Here is a 24,271-nt window from a genome sequence, read left to right as displayed (position 1 = left end):
ATATTGTCAAGGAGTTGACATCTGAGGTAAATCTTGGAAGAGGAGTTTAGATTTATACAGTGGGAATTTAATAAGATTTAAAAAATAAATAAATACAGATTCATCAGGAACCTTTGGCCATTTTAAATTAGTAAAATGCAATGGGTTTCACCTGTAATGTCTTAGGAATTCAATATCTCTGGTTTCAAAAAATGAATTCTAGCCAAGTGTGGTGGCTCTTGCTTGTAGTCTCAGATGCCTGGGAGGCTGTTGGGAAAGGATTATTTGAGGCTTGGGTTTGAGACCAGCCTAGGCAATATAACGAGACCCTGTCTCTAAAAATAATAAAAAATTAAGTTAAGAAATAAATTCTAGTTTTCAACCTAAAATAATCAAAAGTATCACCATCTAATAATTTAAAGAGAGTTTCTTCAAGTGCAAAGTGTGAGAATGGACCACTTGGAAACACCAACTACAAAGGAATGGAGTCAGTGTTCCAAAGCAGAGATGCTGAGGCTTTATTTACATAGAGAGGAGCTCTAAGCAGTTTTCCAACTTTATTGTTGCATAGTTACAGTTATTTGATTGGTGATAGGCAGGGCTTCTTTTTGTGAGGGTGCATTTAATATTTTTTTATAAAGGGTATAACAATCATGGTTTTCTGTCATCTGTTCTAAGCAAACCAGGACAACAAAGAGGAAGTTAATCTACGTCATTAGGAGGCAAGAGGTTTTCCCCTGATGTCGTTTAATTCTCTCTAGCCATTAAAGAGAACAAGAAAAATATGTAGGTGAGTTAATCTATAATCTGAGAAAAGAAATTGTAGCCGGGCGCGGTGGCTCACGCCTGTAATCCCAGCAGGTTGGGAGGCTGAGGTGGGCGGATCACAAGGTCAGGAGATCGAGACCACGGTGAAACCCCGTCTCTACTAAAAATACAAAAAATTAGCCGGGCGTGGTGGTGGGCGCCTGTAGTCCCAGCTACTAGGGAGGCTGAGGCAGGAGAATGGCGTGAACCCAGGAGGCGGAGCTTGCAGTGAGCCGAGATCGCGCCACTGCACTCCAGCCTGGTCGACAGAGTGAGACTTCGTCTCAAAAAAAAAAAAAAAAAAAAAAAAGAAAAGAAATTGTAACTCTAGGTAAGTCAGATCACAGTCCCATCTATCTTTCTCAAGGCTTAAAGTATTTTTGGGGGGTTCTAAATTTTAAATTTTAGCTTTAAAATTTTACTAGCTTTTAAATTCCAGCTTTTAAATGTTACTGATTTTACATAGTTATGCTCTAAGCATTGCTTTTCACCTTTAAATTCAATTTGCTATTTGTAGAAAAACTAGTATTCTGAATGGTGAGGACCTGCTAAATTGAAAATGTAAAGTCAAAGACCAATATCGAGCTAGGAAACGGACTGAAGTGGTCAGTAACAAGTACCCTACAGACCAAAAAAAAAAAAAAAAAAAAACCCAGGACCAGATAGATTCACAGCTGAATTCTATTCTTAATTGATACACAATGAAGAGCTAATACCATTTCTTCTAAAATTGTGTATTAGTTCCTTTTCATATGACTATAAAGAACTGCCCGAGACTGTGTAATTCTTAAAGGAAAGAGATTCAACTGACTCACAGATCAGTATGGCTGAGGAAGCCTCAGGAAACTTACAATCATGGTGGAAGGTGAAGGGAAAGTAAGACACCTTCTTTTCAGGGCAGCAGGAAGGAGAAGCGCTGAGTGAGGGAGGGGGCAGAGCCCCTTATAAAACCATCAGGTCTTGCGAGAACTCACTTATCACAAGAACAGCATGGGGAAACTGCCCCCATGATTCAATTACTTCCACCTGGTCTCTCCTTTGACACATGGGAATTATAGGCATTACAATTTAAGATGTGTCTGAGTAGGCACACAGAGCCTAACCACATCAGAGGCACTCCTCTCCAACTCATTATATGAGGCCAGCATCATCCTCATACCAAAACTTAGCAGAGACAGAACAACAAAAAAGAAAATTTCATGCCAATATTCTTGATAAACATTGATGCAAAAATCCTCAACAAAATCTTGCAAACCAAATCCAGCAGTGTATCAAAAAGCTAATGGATCACTATCAAGTAATTTTCATTCCTGTGATGCCAGGTTGGTTCAATTTGATTCATCAAATAAATGGAACCAAAGACAAAAAACACATGATTATCTCAATATTCATGAAGAAAAGGGTTCTGATAAAATTCAACATTCCTTTATGTTAAAAACTCTCAATAAACTAGGTATTGAAGGAACATACCTCAAAATATTAAGAGCCATCTATGATAAACCCACAGCCAACATCATACTGATGGGGCAATAGCTAGAAGCATTTCCCTTGAAAACAAGCACAAGAAAAGGATGCCCTCTCTCACCACTCCTCTTCAACATAGTATTGGAAGTCCTGTCCAGGCAAGAGAAAGAAATAAAGGGCATCCAAACAGGAATATAGAAAGTCAAACTATTCCTATTTGCACATGATGTGATTCTATATCTAAAAATCCCAATAGTCTTGGCCTGAAAACTCCTTCAACTGATAAACAACTTCAGCACAATCTCAGGATACAAAGTAATATACAAAAATCAGTAGCATTCCTATACACCAACAACAGCCAAGCTAACAGCCAAATCGGGAAGTCAATTCCATTCACAATTGCCACACATACACAAAAACCACCTAGGAATACATCTAACCAGGGAGGTAAAAGATCTCTACAATGAGAATTACAAAACAAATGGAAAAACATCCCATACTCATGGTTAAAAATAATCAATATCATTAAAATGGCCATACTGCCCAAGGCAATTTATAGATTCAATGTTGTTTCTATCAAACTACCAATAACATTCTTCGCAGAACTAGAAAACTATTTTAAAATACATATAAAGCCAAAATAAGGGCCCAAATAGCCAAGACAATCCTAAGCAAAAAGGAAAAAGATGGAGGCATTACATTACTCAACTTCAAACTATACTACAGGGCTACAGTGAGCAAAATAGCATGGTACTCATGCAAAAACTGTCACATAGAACAACGGAACAGAATACAGGGCCCAGAAATAAAGCCCCCTACCTACGACCCTCTGATCTTCAAAAAAACTGACAAAAACAAGCAACAGGGAAAAGATGCGCTATTCAATAAATGATGCTGGGATAACTGGCTAGCTATAGGCAGAAGATTGAAATTGAACAACTTCCTTACACCTTATACAAAAATCAACTCAAAATGGATTAAAGACTTAAATATAAAACCCAAAACTATAAAAACCCTGGAAGGCAACCTCGGCAATACCATCCTGAACATAGGAATGGGTAAAGATTTCATGACAAAGATACAAAAAGCAATAGCAACAAAGGTAAAAATTGACAGATGAGATCTAATTAAACTTAAGAGCTTCTGCACAGCAAAGGAAACTATCAACAGAGTGAACAGACAACCTACAGAATGGAAGAACATTTTTGCAAACTGTGTATCTGACAAAGGTCTAATATCCAGCATCTATAAAGAACTTAAATTTATAAGAGGAAAACAAACAACTCCATTAAGAAGTGGGCAAAGGATATGAACACTTTTCAAAAGAAGATATATATGCAGCCAACAAACCCGTGAAAAAAGCTCAATATCACTGATCTTTAGAGAAATGCAAATCAAAACTACAATGAGACTATGTCACACCAGTCAGAACGGCTATGATTAAAAAATCAAAAAATAACAGATGTGAGATCTCAAAGAAAAGGGAACACTTATACACTGTTGGTGGGAGTGTAAATTAGTTCAACCATTGTGGAAAGCAGTGTGGTGATTCGTCAAAGAACTAAAAACAGAACTCGTTCAACCCAGCAATCCCATTACTGGGTCTATGCCCAGAGAAATAGAAATGATTATATCATAAAGACACATGCATGTAAATGTTTTGCAGCATTATCAAGATAGCAAAGACATGAAATCAACCTAAATGCTCACCAATGACAGATTAAATAAAGAAAATGTGGTACATATACAGCATGGAATACTATGCAGCCATAAAAAGAACAAGATCTTGTCTTGTGTGGAAACATGGATGGAGCTGCAGGCTATTATATTTAGCAAACTAATGCAGGAAGAGAAAATGAAATACCGCATGTTCTCACTTACAAGTGGGAACTAAACTATGACAACTCATGAAGGCAAAGAAGGGAATGACAGACAATGGGTCCTACTTGTGGGTGGAGGGTGGCAGGAGGGAAAGGAGCAGAAAAAAAATAACTGTTGGGTATCAAAGCTACTACTTGGGTGATGAAATAATCTGTACAACAAACCCCTGTGAAATGAAATCTCCCTTGACTTGCCATTTCCAAGCCACCGGAACTGTAAGAAATAAATATTTGTTGTTGATAGCTACCTAGTTTATAGTATTTTGTCAAAGCAGCCTGAGCAAATGAAGACACTTGCTGTGATTTGCTAGCCTACTTCTCAACAGTGCTAATGGCATGTAACAGATGTTCCTTCTTATTTTAATTCCTGTAAATTCACTTTCCCCCTACCTTATGAAGTTTGCATTTTCTTTTTATTATTATCATTATTATTTTAAGTTTGGGAGTACATGTGCAGGTGAGTTACATGTAAACTCATGTCACATGTCGCCTGATACTTTTTTTTTTTTTTTTTTTTTTGGAGACAGGTTCTTGCTCTGTCGCCCAGGCTGAAGTGCAGTGGCCGGATCTCAGCTCACTGGAAGCTCCGCCTCCTGGGTTTAGACCATTCTCCTGCCTCAGCCTCCGGAGTAGCTGGGACTACAGGCACCCGCCACCTCACCCGGCTAGTTTTTTTTTTGTATTTTTTTAGTAGAGACGGGGTTTCACCGTATTAGCCAGGATGGTCTCGAACTCCTGACCTTGTGATCCACCCGTCTCGGCCTCCCAAAGTGCTGGGATTACAGGCTTGAGCCACCGCGCCCGGCCTGTCGCCTGATACTTTTAATGAAAGCCCTACATTGCCACCCACTCCATCCACTGTTTCATTAAGTGAATTTCTTTTTCTAGTGGTGGGACTAGAAATGGAACCAGTCCTTATTTCCCAGATCTCCCTTTCCTGGCAGTAGACTTTCACTGCTATGGTCTGAATGTTTATGTCCCTCCAAAACACACACTGAAATCCTCACTCCTAAGGTGATGGCATTAGGAGTTGGAGCCAATGGGGAATGATTAGGACAGGAGGGTGGAGTCCATTAATGGAATTAGTGACTTATAAAAGTAGCCTAGGAGAGACTCCTCACCCCTTCCACTTAATGGAACAGTGAATGGAGTGGATGAGTAGGAAGGAGTGCCGGATAATGTTAAAAAATAAATAAATAAATAAATAAATAAATAAAAATAAATAAAAAAAGAAAAACCATATATATATATCAACCTCAGCGGACATATTAAGTGGCAAAAACATCCTCTGAAATTGCATTATGATGATCATATCCCAAAAACCTGGGAGAAAAGGTGGCAATTTAGGGCTTTCATTAAAAGTGTCAGGAGACTAGTTTATATTTTGTAAACACTAGAATTGGTAAAAAACATTTTAAGTTAAATAATGAATTTATTACTTTTGAGCTTTATCTGCCCAAGTGTCTTTCCACTCGAATTTCTATGAAGTTCTTATTTACATGCATGTATTTTGGAACACAAACAATATAGCAAGGGTCACTCTTACATGTGATAGGAAGTTATGTTCTTAATGTAATTTGGGAATAACACATACAATGTCATCAGTAGTATATACTTCCTCTCTCTCATTTGTTCTACACATCTTGAAAGAGAGAGATAGTGTAAGAGTACTACACTGACCACATCACAGGGTGAAATGCAAAATTCATAATTAATGCTTTTATGCAATGAGAATGCAATGTTTCATTTATACCATTCTAGAATGTAGGTGTCTTCCTTGAGCATCCTGAAGGAGATTGCATTGTTAGCATCCCATAGGAAAAATATGGAATAACAATATGGAAGTGCACTTGGCAGTTTCTTCATCTGATCGATAAGGCATCATGCGGTTAAGTGACTTCTATCAGGATGCTTATGGCTTATTCTTCTTTGTATAACCTGACTCTGGAGCCAGTCTTTGGATCCATTATATAAGGAACCCCTCCTTTTACACTATAGGAAAGAGTCACATGGCCGTTAAGTGAGATCCCTACTTCTTTTGAGGCTGATTCTGCCTGACAATCAAAATTTTGTATGAGATCAAAATGAATATAATTAAAAAGTAGGCCTGGAAAGTGCTTCACATATCCTAGCTACTCTGCTCCAATTCTGAGATACCAGCTTTCAAGAAGCATAGCGCATGTCAAATTGCTCAGTAATATTTACCTCTCATTTTTCCTGCCATATCAATAACTAGTTCTTGTCATCTTTAAAGTGCTTCTCAAACATTAAATAATCTCAGATTACACACTCTGTTCTTTGCATTTATCTTGACCAGCTGTCAGAGAAGGCAATTTATTCCCTCTCAATTTTATTCCTCTTGGCTCTGTGTGGCTTCTGCAGTAAATTTGAATGGAAATTGAAAGGTACAACTTAATGTGTTTCATAACAAGGGCAACACATAATTTTCTTTAAGAAGGATGACCTTCAGATTACTTTCAAATTGCTTATAGCTTTGTGGTTGTATATTCAGAACATATTTTCATTACCTTTGAGTCATGATTAATTCTTAAGTGGAAATTTTGAGGGTGTGAAGATTTAAAAAAGGATAATGAAAAACATAACTTAGTATTAATTTATCATTTTCACCTATTTAATAATTGTACCATAATTGGATTGGAAGGATCATTAAGTGAATAAAAATTTAGAATCCATATTATGTCAGTTGTTTAAAAAACATAAAATTCATTTTTAACTCAGAGCTTGCATTTCTGAATATTTATATTTTCTCAATTTTTTGATCAAAGAAAGGAAAATATGTGTGTGTGTGTGTGTGTGTGTGTGTATATATATATATAAATTCATGTTCTGTTTTAAAGGTTTTGCCTTTTTAAAATGTGAGCAGGATTCAACTAATTTGTATCAAATCTCAGTAAAATTACTCCTTGAGTTTCAGTATACAAAGCAGGTGTGTGTGATACTGTTTACAGAAATAGACTCTAATATACAACTCAATAAAGTGAATCTGAAGTGCAAAAGCAATTCTTGTGTTCTCTGCTTAGTGCTAGTAGGAAGGCTTCCAGTGGTTAAAAAACTGCAGATTACAACATATCAACTTTCAGGTGGGCCAGTCCTAAACACTCATAATTGGTTTACTTTGCTGCAAATCATTATTCCAAAGGTTTGATTCACTTGTAGCCCCACTTGGGTCTTAAATTGCATTTCAAAGCACTCCTATCATTCATCCATTTTTAGAACTACCATTAGGAGTGATGTGAATTTGGCACAATAATCAACGAGAAGATATTATATGAGTCTTTTTACATTTTTCCTTCTTGAGTACCACCTCAAGTGCAGTTTGTAAAATCTGAGTTTTAGAGGTATTTTTTCATCTTGCTATCATTTTCACTAAATTGAGTTCATGAACCCCGAATATGTATTCCACAGTTTTTTTCAGAAAAGAGATTTGTTGTCGCTATTATTAATTCCTACCTAAAGCTATTTAAACATCTTAATTAAATTATTTTTCCCCTGATGTTCCTTGTCAGCTTTTGAATTTTTTGAAAATATGGGGCTAAATTTATCATTGTTATCTAAAAAAAAATTAAAAATTAATTTTGTTTGGTTACTACTACCTATTAGTATGTACTCTTGAATGCATTTGATTTTCTTTCCTGATTAGTCATAGAATTTCATGTTATTTATCTCATTTTTGTAAAGAGAAGGATAGTATTATTTTATGACTAAAGAAACCAGAAGAGTAAAGTACTTAATTTTGCTGGCAGTGTTATTTCTTTCTCCAATACTTAAAAAATATCTTACAAACTGGATTTATACTACAAGCATCCTGTGTGCATATCTGTTTGGAGGGTTCACATATTATTTTTCTAATTTAATGAATTCAGTTATAGTGATAATGTTTGCACCGTAATGAAATAACTCTATTTGCTATAGATCATCTTTCTTAATTTTGCTAATGGAGAAAAACAGCTTCTACTTATATGGATAAATTATACTATATGTTCCTCTTTGCCTGTATTACAAGAAATAAATTAATTGATTGGAAAGGATGCCAAGGACGTCAGAGAATTCTTTTTTGATTCCCTGAAAATATCTTAGCCTAATGTATGTGCTTATTAAATGGAAACAAATGCCTGCATCTATTGAAGAGCTGGTGCTTCCACCTTTGTTTCTGAGGTTAATCCTGCCTTTCAGGCCATTTCTTAGAGTGACATCTGTAGTTGTATTAAGAGTCACAGTTGTGCTGATAGCAATGAAGGTGATGATGTAATAAATGAATATACTAGTGATGATAATAATGATTATGATACAGTTCAGTAGTTGTTACACTGTCACTTATTAAATGACTACCATGTACCAAGAAATGTGTCAAACAGCTTGCATAAGTTATTTCTCCACCATCATACACCTGCAAATTGAGTCTTACCCATCTCATTCATCAGATATAGATGCTTCTCACTCAGAGATGTAGTGTAGAGTGAACTTCTAGCCATTTGGGTAATGCAGAGAGAAGCCAGGAGTTAATTCCAATCTCTTATCTGTAATGCCCAAAGCATAACTTTTTTGCTTGACTGTTTCCATGAAAAAGCTAGACATACCTGAAAGGAAGAGTTTTGATGGTAGAGCAAGAGACTGATGGAAAGAAGTACTTTAATTCCACCCTGACTTCAAAGAGCACAAAGGCTAAAATCTTTCAATTATTATTGGACACATTCTAAGAGAAACTACAGCTACTCTTTCCAGTTGGGTAAAATTTACTTTATGAAAAATGTTAAAGAAATTTGAAAATTTAGATTTTCTTATGTATCCATCACATAGAAATGTTGCAATTTTGAGATAAATAGTAAAATTGAAAAAATGTAATCATGTATTTTACATTGAATCAAAGTTTTCTTTCTTGGTATGTAATTCTTAAATTATTATAGATAATGTGGTCTATATTTTAAGCCCCCCAAAATATGTTTTTTAACTGTGCTTTTGGCAAAAATATTTGGATTGGTAGAATTTTGTTTTCCCTTAAATATTCAATTACTTACTTCACATGTGTGTAATTTGGGATTTTAAGTGCTATGAACATCACTTTAATTTTCTGCTAGGTCTTCAATTGTTCTTAAATGTAACATGAAATAGTTGTTTCAGATGATCTCTAAGTTACTTCTAGATTTAACTTTCTATGAGTCAAGAGTGGCCAAGATAATCAGACATGTCTTGTCTCCATCCAGGAGGCTTTCTAGCCATACGGTAGCATCAATTTTATAGAAGAAGAATGAGCTACAACATTGTTAGATGTATGTTCTGTATCTAAAAATAGCATTAAAAGAAAAGGTAAAGAGTCATCAAAAAAAAGCCACATAAATATTAAAGTGTTACTATCTTATGTATATGTGTACGTATGCAGTTTTATAAACCACTAAAAGGAGGTTTACAGAAAAATGGAGGAAAAACCCAGGATAAAAGAAATATCAAGGAAAAATAAATATATAAATAGCTCATTCCTAGTAATTGAATAATTGCAATTAAAACCCAAATCTTCTCTTATGTCATTGTAAAAATTTTAAACAGCACTAATAGTATTGTCAAGGATAAAGTAATACAACTACTGGCATACACTGTTTTCAAAAGATACTAGCTTTCAAATACGTGCATGTATTATCAAAGCTATAAAAGCGATTATGTTATTTGTCCCTGGAATTCTATATTTAGGACTTTCTCCTTAAGAAATAAATAACAATATGTGCTGAGAAAATTTCTGCCCTGTCCCACAGTAGACAGCTTTTTGATTAAATTATGCACAGCCATAAAATTACATGTCATGAAGCCACTTAAATGGTATTTTGAGAAATACATAATGGCAATAAAACACAGTTCTGATAAATTGCCTAGTAAAAAAGTAAAAGACAATGTGCTAATGATTTGTCAAAACCAGATAAATCATATATATATATTATATGTATGTACAGAAATATAGGTGCAGAATATTAACAGTGGTTATTTCTGGGGGGAGAGATTAAAACTGTCTATCTACTTATCTATTTATTTTATTTTTATATTTTTTGAATTTTCTCTCATGAACATGTGGACTCTTAAAATCAGGAAAATAAGAGTTACTGGATATAGTAAGATTCTCTAACATCATTCTCTTAGATCTTCTGTGCCCCTACAAACAAACAAACAAACAAACAAACAAACAAACATGAATGACCTCATTAGATGACCTCACTAGATGGGTCAATTATGCAATTAACTTAAAATATTCGGGAGAAGTTTTATCCAGTTGAACCATTTTATCACTTGTGTTGATTCTCCCTCAGAGGACTTGGGAGATGAGAAATGCTGATTGTATGAGCACAGGAGTCTTAGGGTGAACAGTAAATGCTGAGGAGAAAATAATGTGCTAGTGGGCAGGGAGGCTTTGTCCTGCCACTAAGGAGCTGTGTCTGTTCTAGAAAGTGGTATAAACAGGTTCAACACTCATATAGTCAGTGCTTCTTTTCATCAATATTTAACGTGAATTTCTAAATTACATTTTCCTTTCTGAATGTTTGATTAGGAAATGCATCTACAACCACAACTGTGATAGACAGCAAAAATGGATCTGTGCCCAAATCCCCTGGAAAAGTGCTGAAGAGGACAGTCACAGAAGACATAGTGACCACGTTCAGCTCTCCTGCAGCCTGGCTTCTGGTCATTGCCCTGATAATCACGTGGTCAGCTGTTGCCGTCGTTATGTTTGATTTAGTGGATTACAAAAACTTTTCAGGTAAGATCCATGAAATTTGGCTTTAAAATTAAAATTAATTCAAATGGAAAGAAACAGTGTCCCCTCCAGTTCTTGTTTGGTTTCGCTTTCATCTTAGTGTGAGAAAGAAAGCACCTCACAAATGTGCTTGAGGATCACTGAAATCTGTTTCATTCTTCTCCTTTTCCTCCTATTCTCTTTCTTTGTCTGGGTTACTTATTGATTTCCAATGAAATTGATATCCTTATTTGCAAGAGCTGAACAGAGGCTGAATGTTGCAGTTCATCAAGATCATAGTTAAAAAGCTTGGGTGAAGATTTCATTTGGAATGGGTACTTTATCAAGCAGTAATAAGGAATAATTTGTAGGTTTTACACTTGGCAATATAAAACTAAACCAATCGAAAAACTTTTGGACAAATGGAAAATATTTTAAAGCATTTTTAAGCCCCGCTGTCATCTGGTCCTGAGCGTACTTGCAGACAAACTCTTTGCTTCTCCCACCAAGCCATCCTGTTTCGAGTTCCTGAAAAAAAAGAGAGTTTTTCACAAAATTACATGTAATTGTTCATTTTTTGTTCAGTGATATTTTTCATATTTTAAACTGTATTTATCTCTTTTCACATATGACACCCTCTATTGACTGTGAGCTCCTTAAGGAAAGGAATCAGCCAAGTGCTCAGTAAATGTTAAATGACTATCAATGAGTTAACTTATTCTTATTACTTTTTTTACCATAAGCAAAAACATTTCATTAATCTTTTAATGTGTCCTCTCATATGTACTCTCCCCTCCCCTTTTTTCTTTCTCCAACAGGAGGAGAATCTGTAGGACCCAGACACTATAAATACTATTAATTGTATTCTACATAGTCAGGGTTCTCCTATTTCTCATTATGGAATTTTACTCATTCAACAATTACTTATCAAATGTTTACTCTTTGTGTCAGGAAATGGCTATGCCAGAGATGTCAAGAAGAAATGCAATACAAAATCATGAAAATATAGAACTCTTTTATTTGGGTTTATTGGCATAAAGGTGTGATACAGTTTGGATATGTGTCCCCTCTAATCTCATGATGAATTATAATCCCCAGTGTTGGACATAGGCCTGGCAGGAGGTGACTGGATCATGGGGATGAATTTTTTAGTGAATAGTTTGGTGCTGTCCCCTTGGTGCTGTCCTCACAATAGTGAGTTCTCATGAGATCTGGTTATTTAAGTGTGTGGCACCTTCCCCTTCCACTCTCTGCCTCTTGCTTCTTCTCTGACCACATGACATGCCTGCTCCTCTCTCTTCTCCTTCCACTATTATTGCAAGCTTCCTGAAGTCCTCCCAGAATCCAAGACACCAACATCATTCTTCCTGTACGGCCTGCATAACTGTGAGCCAATTAAACCTCTTTTGTTTATAAATTACCCAGTCTTAAGTATTTCTTTATAGCAATGCAAGAACAGCTTAATACAGAAAATTGGCACCAGTAGTGGGGTATTGCTATAAAGATACCAGAAAATGTAGAAGCAACTTTGGAACTGGGTAATGGGCAGAGGTTCAAAGAGTTTGGATTGCTCAGAAGATAGGAAGAGGAAGGAAAGATTGAGACTTCTTAGTGACTGGTTAAATGGTTGAGATCAAAATGCTGATAGTGATATGAACAATGAAGTACAAGCTGACGAGGTCTCAGATGGAAACGAGGAATATATTGGAGACTGGATCAAAGGTGATGCACGTTATGCCTTAGCAAAGATCTTGGCTGCATTCTGTTCATGGCCTAGGGATCTGTAGAAGTATGGATCTGAGAGTAATGACCTAGTGTATCTGCTGGAAGAAATATCTAAGCAGCAAAACATTTAAGATGTAGCCTGGCTGCCTCTAACTAACAACCTATTCAAAGATGTGGGAACAAAAAAAATGACTTAAAGTGGAACTTATCTTTAAAGGGGATGTAGAGTATAAAAATTTGGAAAATTTGCAGCCTAGTCATGTGACAAAGAAAGAAACAGCATTTTTTTGAGAGAGGAATTCAAGCAGGCTGTGGAGAAACCCCTTGCTAGAGAAATGTGCATAACTAAAAAGAAGCCACGTGCTGATAGCCAAGAAGATGGGAAAAGGGCCTTGAAAGCATTTCGGAGACCTTTGCAACAGGCTTTCCCACCACAGGCCCAGAGGTCTAGGAAGTAAGAAGGGTTTCCTGGGTCAGGCTTAGGGCCCCACTGCCCTGGCCAGCCTCAGAAGAGTGCTGCCTACATTCTGGCTACTCTGGGTCCAGCTGTGGCTTAAAAGGCCCCAGGTGCAGATCAGGCTCCCACTCCAGGGGGCACAAGCCATAAGCCTTGGTGGCTTTCATGTGATGTTAAGCCTGCAGCCATGCAGAGTGCAAGAGTTAAAGAGGCTTGGCAGCCTCCATCTAGATTTCAGAGAATGTATGGGAAAGCCTGGGTGCCCAGGCAGATGCTTGTTGCAGTGGCAGAGCCTGAACAGAGAACCTGTACTAGGGCAGTGCAGAAGGGACATGTGTTTTTGGAGGATCCACCCACACAGATTCCTCATTGGGGCGTTCCTCTTGCACTCTACATGGCTGCAGGCTTAACATAAATAGGCAATATATAGTTTACTGTGTAATAGAGGCTCTTAAAATATACACAGTTGAAATGTCTATAATGTAAAGTATGACCTAGAGTTTTAAGTAAAAGACACTTTTTACCTTACTCACAAAATTTCATTTCCCTTGAGCTTGCATTGACTGAAGTATTTCCCTGTCAGATGAAATGCCAGTAACATAGGCATTGTCCATAGAACTTAATTGCAGTGCTCCAATGGAAGCTCTACTGTGAACTATAAATATGCCTTATATTTAAGTAATCTAATCTAAAAATCTAATTATAGGTAGTTGTGCATTTTATAAAATAAGAACAAATTCCTTTCAATGATAATTTCTGTAGTACAATTGTACATTGCTAACTTTACAAATATTTGATTTATATGCAATTCTTGAAATAATGTGTATTATAAAAATGAAAGAACTATATAAATTATGGTTTCAACAACAGCTTCAAAATGTAAATTATACTATCATATTTAATGTTAATTTTGATAGACACAATTCAAACTTTTGCTAGGGATTAGTATTATCATGATGAATCTTTTGTACTATGTGATAATCTTTGAAATATGTAATTGTTAGTATTTACAAAACAAGGCTAGTGGGAAAAGAAATAAGCTGGAAATGATCTGGAAGGTCAGAAAGTCAGGGTAGCTGTCAGTTACTCTCTGGAAGTTTAGAAAAGTAGGTAAATGCTGTGAAGCCATGAAAAGGTTGTTCACAAAGAAATGAAAATCTGTTTTCACAAGCACATACTGTACTGGATTGAGAAGAACAATTCTCTTCTGGGCAACATTTACAAATCCCTATTTTCAGAATTCTGTCTGATTTATGCATATATTTGCTACTAGTGGGAGACATGCAGAATTGGCTTTTATTTGTGTATCATTTAGATGATTTGGGTTCATTGTTCAACTCTATGAACCCACAAGCTAACATGTCTAGGAACTTACATTTTCTTATCCCTGAAATGGGGATAACATCTTGCTTTGTATTCTGCAAAATTTTTGACTTTGATTCTTTTTATCAAATGAGACAAATTTTAGGGCACCAAATAAACAGACTGGAAAAGATATTTCACCTACACCACATTTCTTACTTAGTGTAACATCCAAATAATGTTCAAACAATACTATGTATATCTGTCACTGTTTGACACAATAGCTGAACGCTACTCTGAATTACATAGAATAAGGGTTTATTATGTCGTTTATGAATTCATGGTAGCTGATTAATCTGTGTAAGGCTGTTGCAGTGCATCTGGTGTTGAGTGGAAAGTAGTCACGGTGGAAATTGGGAAGGGAAGATGGATAGAATGGGAGGGAATTGGGACAAACTGAAACTGACAAGAACAAACTGGAAGACTTGTTTGTCTCTCACTACCACAAATTACAATTATGCGGATGAGCTGCAGGATAAATTGATGCCTTTCCCCCACGGAACTGCACGTGCACCTGGCCAGGATTTGGAGATGCTGAAGGAGCCAGCCCAGTGCGAGCTGGAGATGTCGCGGCTGTTGCCACACAACAAGGGCAGCTAGACTCTTTGGAATCATGAGTGTGAGCTGCAAAAGCACCTGCCCTACACCAACTTCAGACAATAAATAATGGCTTCATTATTGCCACATTTGAGCCTTCCAAAACTTGCAAAAATGTCTTGTCTCCAACTGTTACCTGAAAACATACATATAAGGGAATTCCGGGAAGATAGTTCCAGCTTAGTGCTTTGACAGTGTACAAAATCTTCATATAGGACCACAATATCATCTAACAGCTGAAAGAGGATACTTGAGAGAGTGAAATGGAGAGCGATTAAGATTTACCTCAGGACATCAGACACAAACCAAGATCGCTCTGTTGTCCACATTGACTTTAGTTCTTGTCTTAATTTAATTTAATGTAACTTAATTTAGGAGAGCTAAGTAATTAAACATGAGGCCAAAGTACATAAGAAAGCAGTAGCCCTTTATTGCAAATATGCACACACTCTCCGGCGAGGTTCCCTGGTCCTCAGTTATGGGGGCAGGGAAGTCGCGACAGCACTCTCCGGTGGGGCGGAAGAAGTCACACCAGCGCCTGCCGGCAGCGGACTTTTATGCATTGGTACTGGAAGGGGGAGGGCAGTGGGCGGGATAAGGGCGTGATAGGGGCGTCTCCATAGGCGTGGCCGCGTAAGTTTCTATCTCGTCGGATTGATATCACCTGGCGCATGCTCGGTTGTTCTGCATCTTCCGGGGCGCGGGCTGCATTTTCCTGCGCGCCGGAAAGTTGGTGAGGAAGCACCTGGAAGCAACAGGGGCGGTGCCTTCTTGTTTACCTTCCTCCATCTTGTCCCTTCTCCTTCACCCAAACAGTTCCCTCCTCAAAGAAGAATGTCTTTGGAAACCGTAAGTTGGGGGATGGGGGGACAGAGGAACACTGCTCTCTTAGTAATTGAGGCTAGGGAGTTACAAAGGCTGCTGGAGATCTTCCCTCCAAGCTTCCACAGACTCAGCCAGAGAGACCACCCTCTCAGAAAATGAAGGGGTGTCTTGATAATGTATTCTGATCTTTTGGGGCCAGAATTTGTAGGCTTTGGTTGAAATTTCTTGCACATTTCTTTTGCTTTATTTATGAAGTGACAACTTTCTCTCTAAACAATAAATAGTGCAAACAAATAGGATTTATAAAGAAATGACTACAAACTAAGGTATTAGTGGATGTTGATGATTTTCCTCTAGGTCAGAATGTACAGCAATAGAGTGTGGTAAATCTCCTCCTTCCTAAGAATAAGGATCATCATTCATTAGAGTCCTCATCCATAAGAGGAAAACACCATTATATGCTTGTACCAGCGTGTCTCAAAGCGCATTTGGTAATTTTTACAAGCATTCCACAAAATATATTTATTTCAAACCAATATTGTAAGAATTAAATACAATAATCTATGTAAAACATACGTGCCTGGCACATAGGAGAGACTCATTAAACGTAACTTGAATTTGAATCTTATTACCGGGAAGTAAGATCCGTAATCTGAGAAGAGAGCCAGCAAGGACATAATGGTAGGAACCATCAATTTCTTATGAAAAGTCTTGCAGACATCTCCTGATGTGCTTTTTAAATAGATTTTCTAATGAGGTGTGCCATTTATCTACTGCTCTTGGAAATTAATTTTCCTGACTTTTTTTCTTTTCTTGGCACTTAGCCCAGTTAAGCAGGTGCACTGTTTGTCAGGCTATGAGTTTAGCAGAGTAAAATCATTTAGGGAAGGCCCAAAGTCAGTCAGAAAGTACAAATTTAACATTTAATTTTACACACACACACACACACACACACGAATATTTTATTACTTTTTAGGAAACATGGAAGACTGAAATACTAAATGCAACATTTAGGACTCTTATCAACTCTCATGTGTACTGAGTTTTCAAGAAGCACATTTTGTGTGTTTCTTATTCTGATTCAAGTCTTATCTCAAATCCCATATTTTCTGCTCGCTGCCCCAGGCCTATTTGGTTCTCTTGGTCATTATACCTAAAAAGATGCATTTTACTACCCAACTTCAGTCTATCTATGAGTACCTGAAGGAAACAAAGAGTTCTATAATTCAATATTTCCCAGACTCTAATAGAAAGTATATTGATTTTTCATGAAATGAGGAAAAAGATAAAGAAAAATGTATTCATTTTTAAGAAGTGTTCTTAATTCTTAGACTATATTGTTCCTACATTTTTAGTCTTAAAATTCTCTTTTGAAATTGTGGTAAAACCAGATATTGTTTTTATTATTGTTTTAATAAAAGCAAGAGCCTGAGATGGCAGAATCACTTGAGCCCAGGAGGTGGAGGTTGTACCGAGTTGAGATTGTGCCACTGTACTCAAGCCTAGGTGACAGAGTGAGACCCTATCTCAAAAAAATAAAAATAAAAATAAAAATAAAATAAAAGCCCACAAAAAACAAAGTTTCTAAAACGAAACCTCAACTTCATTAAACAAATATGTATTAAATAATTAGTCAGAATATGTTAATTGCTGTAGTATCTCCTCTCCACTAATCTGTTAAATTTATAATACAGTGATCTAAGTAAATCATCCAACTGGAGTAGTAAAATATTTTGACTTTTATGCTACCAGAAAATTATTTCTGTTGAATCTTAGCTTGGAAACAAATCTATGGAAATCTATAAACCTACAAAAACCATGTGTTCCCATTTCTTATTATATGCATAGATTCAAATCTTGTTTATATTTAACATGGGCTTTTTTTTAGAAGAGAAAAGCAAATTCAATAGTCACACCTTTTATTTATATTTATTAATAAAGGTATAATATGATGCCCTAATTTTCATGTGGATACTTGACAGGGGTAAAAGAAGCCTGAGATATTTTTTAATTTTGCTTTGAAATATAAAGTGCCCGTTATTTGACATAGGTCTAGCTCCAGTTAGCTGGAAATAGTCCAGGTTTAAACATCTGTCACACAATTTTGCTGGTAAAAAAGTTGGTTGATTGGGGTCATATTGAGTAAGAGAGGTGAAATATACATCTATTTGCATTCAGTAATGTTCCTTTTGCCTCAAGAAGTAACAGTTGAGTAACAGCAAGAGTAACTTAGTTTTACATTACCTTAAACTATGATATACTGAAATAACCACATAATTGTAACTGGGGAAGCTTGCGTTTAATTTCATTAGGTCCCACACAAGTGCACATTTCTAAACTACTGTAAGTAAGTTAATAGTAAAGATGAGTGTGGAAAAATTTCAATTGAGAAAGTTTTTTAAAGCAGAGGGAAAATGCCCATGCCTCAGATATTGAAAAGCAAGGATTGGAGCTACAATATGACTATTCAAATGTAGATTAGCAAAGTGACAGTCATTTCCTTCTGCAGTCAATAAAACAATTAGCTCACCAAAAGTGCTTTTAAATCAGGATCTTAGCTTTTCCTTTGGTTTAAAAGCATCTAAATATCCAGCAATACTTGCAGATGCAAGTATTTTATTTTTTCAAAATTGCAAATCAAATGGATTTTATCTTTTAGAATCCAATGTACTTCAGGAGTTTTGCATCCTACCCTTTATTTTATTTATTTTTTTGCATGTGTCTCACTCTCTTAGTCTCTTTTGCTGATATAACAAAATACCATAAACTGGATAGCTTATAAACAGACATTTATTTCTCACAATTCTAGTGGCTGGGAAATTCCAGATCAAATTGCCAGCAGTTTTGCTATCTGGTGAGAGCCAACTTTCTAGCTCATAGGCTTCTTGCTGTGTCCTCACATCATGGAAGGGGTGAGCTTTGTTAGGCCTCTTTTATAAGGGCACTGATTCTGTTTGTGAGGGCTCTGCCCTCAGGACCTAATTGCCTCCAAAGGCCACAACTCCAAAAACTATCTTGCACAGTTCACTCACATCACTGTGAAGAGACCACCATACAGGCTTTCTGTGAGCAACAAGGCTGTTTATTTCACCTGGGTGCAGGGGGGCTGAGTCTGAAAAGAGAGTCAGCGAAGGCAGATGGGATGGGGCCATTTTATAAGATTTGGGGAGGTAAAGGAAAATTATAGTCAAAGGGCAGTTGTTCTCTGGCGGTCAAGGGTGGGGTTCACAAGGTGCTCAGTGGGGGAGCTTTTGAGCCAGAATGAGCCAGGAGAAGGAATTTCACAAGGTAATGTCATCAGTTAAGGCAGGGACTGGCCATTTTCACTTCTTTTGTGGTGGAATGTCATCAGTCAAGGCAGGAACTGGCCATCTGATGTCTATGTGCAGGCCACAGGGGATATGATGGCTTAGCTTGGGCTCAGAGGCCTGACATTCCTGTCTTCTTATATTAATAAGAAATATAAAACAAAATAGTGGTAAAGTGTTGGGATGGTGAAAATATTTTGGGGGTGGTATAGAGAGATAATGGGCAATGTTTCTCAGCACAGCTTCAAGCAGGATTAGGGGCGGCGTGGGAACCTGGAGTGGGAGAGATTAAGCTGAAGGAAGATTTTGTGGTAAGGAGTGATATTGTGGGGTTGTTAGAAGAAATATTTGTCATATAGAATTATTGGTGATGGCTGGGATACGGTTTTGTATGAACTGAAAAACTAAACAGAATAAGAGAAGGAGAAAAACAGGTATTAAAGGACTAAGAATTGGGAGAACCCAGGACATCCAATTAGAGAGTGCCCAAGGTGGTTCAGCATCATTACTTGCTTGGTTGGTGAGTTTTTAGGCTCTATCCAAGTTTTTGGGGTGCAGTTCAAGTTGGGCTGGTGTCTGGAATGAGACTGGGGCCTAATAAAAAGGAATGTCCATACAAGAGCTCAAATGGGCTGTACCCTGTAGCATTCCAAGGACAGGCCCAAATTCTGAGAAGGGAAAGCGGTAAAAGTATCGTCCAGTCATTTTTAAGTTGGTGGCTGAGCTTGGTGAGGTGTGTTTTAAAAAGACCATTAGTTCATTCTACCTTTCCTGAAGATTGAGGACGGTGAGGTATATAAAGGTTTCACTGAATTCCAAGAGCCTGAAAAACTGCTTGGGTGATTTGACTAATAAAGGCTGGTTCACTATTGGACTGTATGGAGGTGGGAAGGCCAAACCAAGGAATTATATCTGACAGAAGGGAAGAAATGACCACAGTGGCCTTCTCAGACCCTGTGGGAAAGGCCTCTGCCCATCCAGTGAAAGTGTCTACCCAGACCAAGAGTTATTTTACTTTTCTGACTCAAGGCATGTGAGTAAAGTCCTGGGCAGGGACAAATCCCCGAGTTTGGTGTGTAGGGAAGGGAGAGGGCCTGAACAATTCCTAGAATAGCAGATGGAACACTGAGAAGTGATTTCCTTGAGGACAGATTTCCACGATGGAAAGGAAATGAGAGGTTCTAAGAGGCAGACTAGCGGCTTGTAACCTACATGGAAGAGGTTATGAAATGATGACAGAATAGAATGTGCCTGTGAGGCTGGAAGGGGATATTTTCCTTGGTCCAAGAACCATTTGCCTTATGTGGGAAGAGATTGATAGGTGGAAGTTTCAGTGGGGGAGTGGGTGGGAGTGACCAGATGAGAAGGAGAAAAGCCTCTGTGAGGACTAGTAGTTGAAATGCTAGCTGGTTTTTTAGTTATCTTATCAGCATAAGCATTGTCCTGATCGATGGGATCTGATGTCTTTTGATGGCTGCATTTTTAGCTGCCTTACCAGCATAGGCATTGTCCTAAGCGATGGGATCTGATGCCTTTTGATGGCCTTTGCACTGAATGACTACAGCTTCCTTTGGAAGTAAATCAGCTTTGAGAAGCATTTTTATTAAAGAGGCATTAATGATGGAGGACCCTTGCATAGTGAGGATATTTCTTTCTGCCCATATAACAGCATGGTGGTGCAGGATATGGACGGCATATTTAGGCAGTATAAATATTGACATGTAGTCCCTTTGCAAGAGTGAAGGCCCTAGTTAAGGCAATGAGTTTGGCTTGCTGAGAGGTAGTGGAGGGGGGCAGGAGGTATATGTGTCAGGTGTGAGGAAGAAAATAGATTTTGGAAGTTATGAGAACTGTAGAGAGTGAGTTGAGCATAGTTTGTGATTTTGAGGGCCTCTAAAAGTATTAAAGCAGCGGCAGCCACTGTACACAGACATGAGGGCTAGGTTAAAACAGTAAGGTCAAGTTGTTTGGACAGAAAGGCTACAGGGTGTGGTCCTGGCTCTTGTGTAAGAATTCTGACTTGATTGAAGTAATGGGGGCTGTCTGTGAAGATCTGCTGCAGTACAGCCCCGGTAATTTGCTGAGCCTGATGGGTGTCAGGGTCAGTCCAAGTGAAAGCGAAGAGAGGCTGGGATGAAGGGTGCAAAGGAATAGTAAAGAAAGCATGTTTGAGATCCAGAACAGAGTAATGGGTTGTGGATGGAGGTATTGAGGAGAGTATATGGTTTGGCACCATGGGGTGGATAGGCAAAACAATTTGGTTGATAAGATGCAGATCCTGAACTAACCTGTAAGACTTGTTCGGTTTTAGGACAGGTAAAATGGGGGAATTGTAAGGGGAGTTTATAGGCTTTAAAAGGCCATGCTGTAGCAGGTGAGTGATAACAGGTGTTTATCCTTTTAAATCATACTGTGGGATGGGATATTCACATTGAGCAGGGTAAGGGTGATTAGGTATTAATGGGATGGTGAGAGGTGCATGATCAGTCACCAAGAAGGGAGTAGAGGTGTCCTATACTTGTGGTTTAAGGTGGGGAGATACAAGGGGAAGATGCCAAGGGGGCTTTGGGTTGGGAAGAAGGGTGGCAATGAGATGTGGCTGTAGTCCAATAATAGGGAAGCAGATAATTTGGTTAAAATGTCTCGGCCTAATAAAGGAACTGGGCAGGTGGGGATAACCAAAAAAGAGTGCATAAAAGAATGTTGTCCAAGTTGGCACCAGAGTAGGGGAGTTTGAAGAGGTTTAGAAGCCTGGCCGTCCATACCCACAACATTATGGAGGCAAGGGAAATAGGCCCTTGAAAAGAAGGTAATGTGGAGCAGGTAGCCTCCGTATTGATTAAGAAGGGGATGGACTTACCCCCACTGTGAGAGTTACCCAAAGTGTCTGTGATGGTACGTGGGGCTTCCGAGGCAATCGGGCAGTGTCAGTCTTCAACCGCTAAGCCAAGAAGATCTGGGAAGGAGTCTGAGAGCCTTGGGCCAGAGTTCCAGGGGCTCTGGGAGTGGCTGCTGGGTGAGTTGGCCAGTCCGATTTCCACTGGGGTCCTGCACAGATGGGACACGGCTTAGGAGGAATCCTGGGCTGCGGGCATTCCTTGGCCCAGTGGCCAGATTTCTGGCACTTATAGCAAGCTCTTCGGGGAGGAGGTTCTGAAGGAACCCCTGGCAGCTGTGGTTCAGGGTTTGGCGTTCTTGTGTGCTGGAGATGTGGCTGAGGTTTGTCTCACAGTGGAGGCAAGGAATTGTAACTCAGAAATGCATTGCTACTTGGCTGCCTCTACTCTATTACTGTACACCTTGAAGGCAAGGTTAATTAAGTTCTGTTTTGGGTTTTGAGGGCTGGAATTCAATTTTTGAAGTTTTATTTAATATTGGGAGCGGATTGGGTAATAACATGTATATTAAGACAGCCTATTGACCTTTTAGGGTCTAGGGCTGTAAAGCATCTCGGGGTTGCTGCCAAACAAGCCATGAACTGGGCTGGGTTTTTCATATTTGATGAAAAAGAACGTAAACACTAACTGATTTGGGATAAAGAAAAAGGAGCATTAACCTTGACTGTGCCTTTAGCTCCAGCCACCTTTTTAAGAGGAAATTGCTGGGCAGGTGGAGGAGGGCTAGTTGTGGAACAAAACTGTAAGCCAGATCAGGTGTGAGGTGGGGTGGTGATAAAAGGATTATGGGATGGAGGAGCGGAGGCTGAGGAAGAATTGAGACCTAGCTTGGCCTGGTGATGAGCAGCCTGGGGAAGAGGGGAGAGGTCAGACGGGTCTATATAAAAGGAAGATTGGAAAGAGGAAAGACTCAGAGACGCTTGGGGTTGGGACTGAGGGGACAGGCAGGAGGAAAAGAAGGAAGATTTGGGAAGAGTTGCATTGGGAACAGAAACTAAGGAGGGACTGATGTGTAAAAGAATGCCTGTATGTTGGGCACCTCAGACCACTTGCCCATTTTATGACAAGAATTATTTAGGTCTTGTAGGATGGAAAAACCGAAAGTGCCATTTTCTGGCTATTTGGAACAACTGTCTAGTTTGTATTGGGGTCAAGTGGCATTGAAGAAGAAAATAAGGCATTTAGGTTTTAGGTCAGATGTGAGTTGAAGAGGTTTTAAGTCTTTGAGAACACAGGCTAAGGGAGAAAAGGGAGGAATGGAGGGTGGAAAGTTGCCCATAGTGAAGGAGGCAAGTCCAGAGGAAACAGAGAATAGAGACAGGGAGAGAAGGGGTGGAGGGTGCTTACCCCCCAGGAAAGTGGAGAAGGGGTAGAGACACAGAGAGAAGGGGTTGGGGGGTGCTTGCCCCCCCAGAAAAGCGGTGCTTGACGCTAAGGGTGAAGGACCAAGGCAGGCGTCCCTGTGTGGTCAGACACCTCTGAAACGTGGGTGAATAATCAAGCAGGTGTCCCCGCGTGATTAAACATCAAGGGAAGACTGTCCTCCTGAATCCGTGACCGGCGCCAGAGTTTTGGGTTCACGGATAAAACACGTCTCCTTTGTCTGTACCAGAAAAGGAAAGGAACTGAAATTAAGAGAAGGGAGACATTGGAGTGTGGCTCCAGGATTGAAAGGAGAAAGAGATTGAGGGATAGTGAGAGAGGTTGGAGAAGAGAGTAAAGGAGGCCGCTTACCCAATTTAAAATTGGTGAGATGTTCCTTGGGCTGGTTAGTCTGAAGACCAGAGGTCGTAGGTGGATCTTTCTCACAGAGCAAACAGTAACAGGATAGGGGATTGATCTCAAGGGAGGTCCCCGATCTGAGTCACAGCACCAAACTTCACATTTCACTCAAGTCCGTGTGAAGAGACCACCAAACAGGCTTTGTGTGAGCAACAAGGCTGTTTATTTCACCTGGGTGGAGGCGGGCTGAGTCCGGAAAGAGAGTCAGTGAAGGCAGATGTGGTGGGGCCATTTTATAAGATTTGGGTAGGTAAAGGAAAATTATAGTCAAAGGGCGGTTGTTCTCTGGTGGGCAGGGGTGGGGGTCACGAGGTGCTCAGTGGGGGAGCTTTTGAGCCAGGATGAGCCAGGAGAAGGAATTTCACAAGGTAATGTCATCAGTTAAGGCAAGGACCGGCCATTTTCACTTCTTTTGTGGTGGAATGTCATCAGTTAAGGCAAGAACTGGCCAT

General features: G+C 38.8%; 1 protein-coding gene across 3 annotated transcripts in view; it reads left to right on the top strand.

The window, feature by feature from the left end:
* TRDN (triadin) overlaps nt 1-24,271 on the top strand; it is a 420,523-nt gene that overhangs the window by 50,863 nt on the left and 345,389 nt on the right. For all 3 annotated transcript variants that reach the window (XM_011944454.1, XM_011944455.1, XM_011944456.1), the window contains exon 2: nt 10,681-10,890. In XM_011944454.1, the coding sequence (XP_011799844.1) occupies nt 10,681-10,890 (210 nt within the window). The remainder of the gene's footprint in view (nt 1-10,680; nt 10,891-24,271) is intronic.

This window comes from Colobus angolensis, unplaced genomic scaffold (genome assembly GCF_000951035.1).
Source record: "Colobus angolensis palliatus isolate OR3802 unplaced genomic scaffold, Cang.pa_1.0 Scaffold231, whole genome shotgun sequence".
NCBI classification, from domain to species: Eukaryota; Metazoa; Chordata; class Mammalia; order Primates; family Cercopithecidae; genus Colobus; species Colobus angolensis.
The sequence above is the reverse complement of the archived record's forward strand: the minus strand, read 5'-3'. Positions and strand labels throughout refer to the sequence as shown.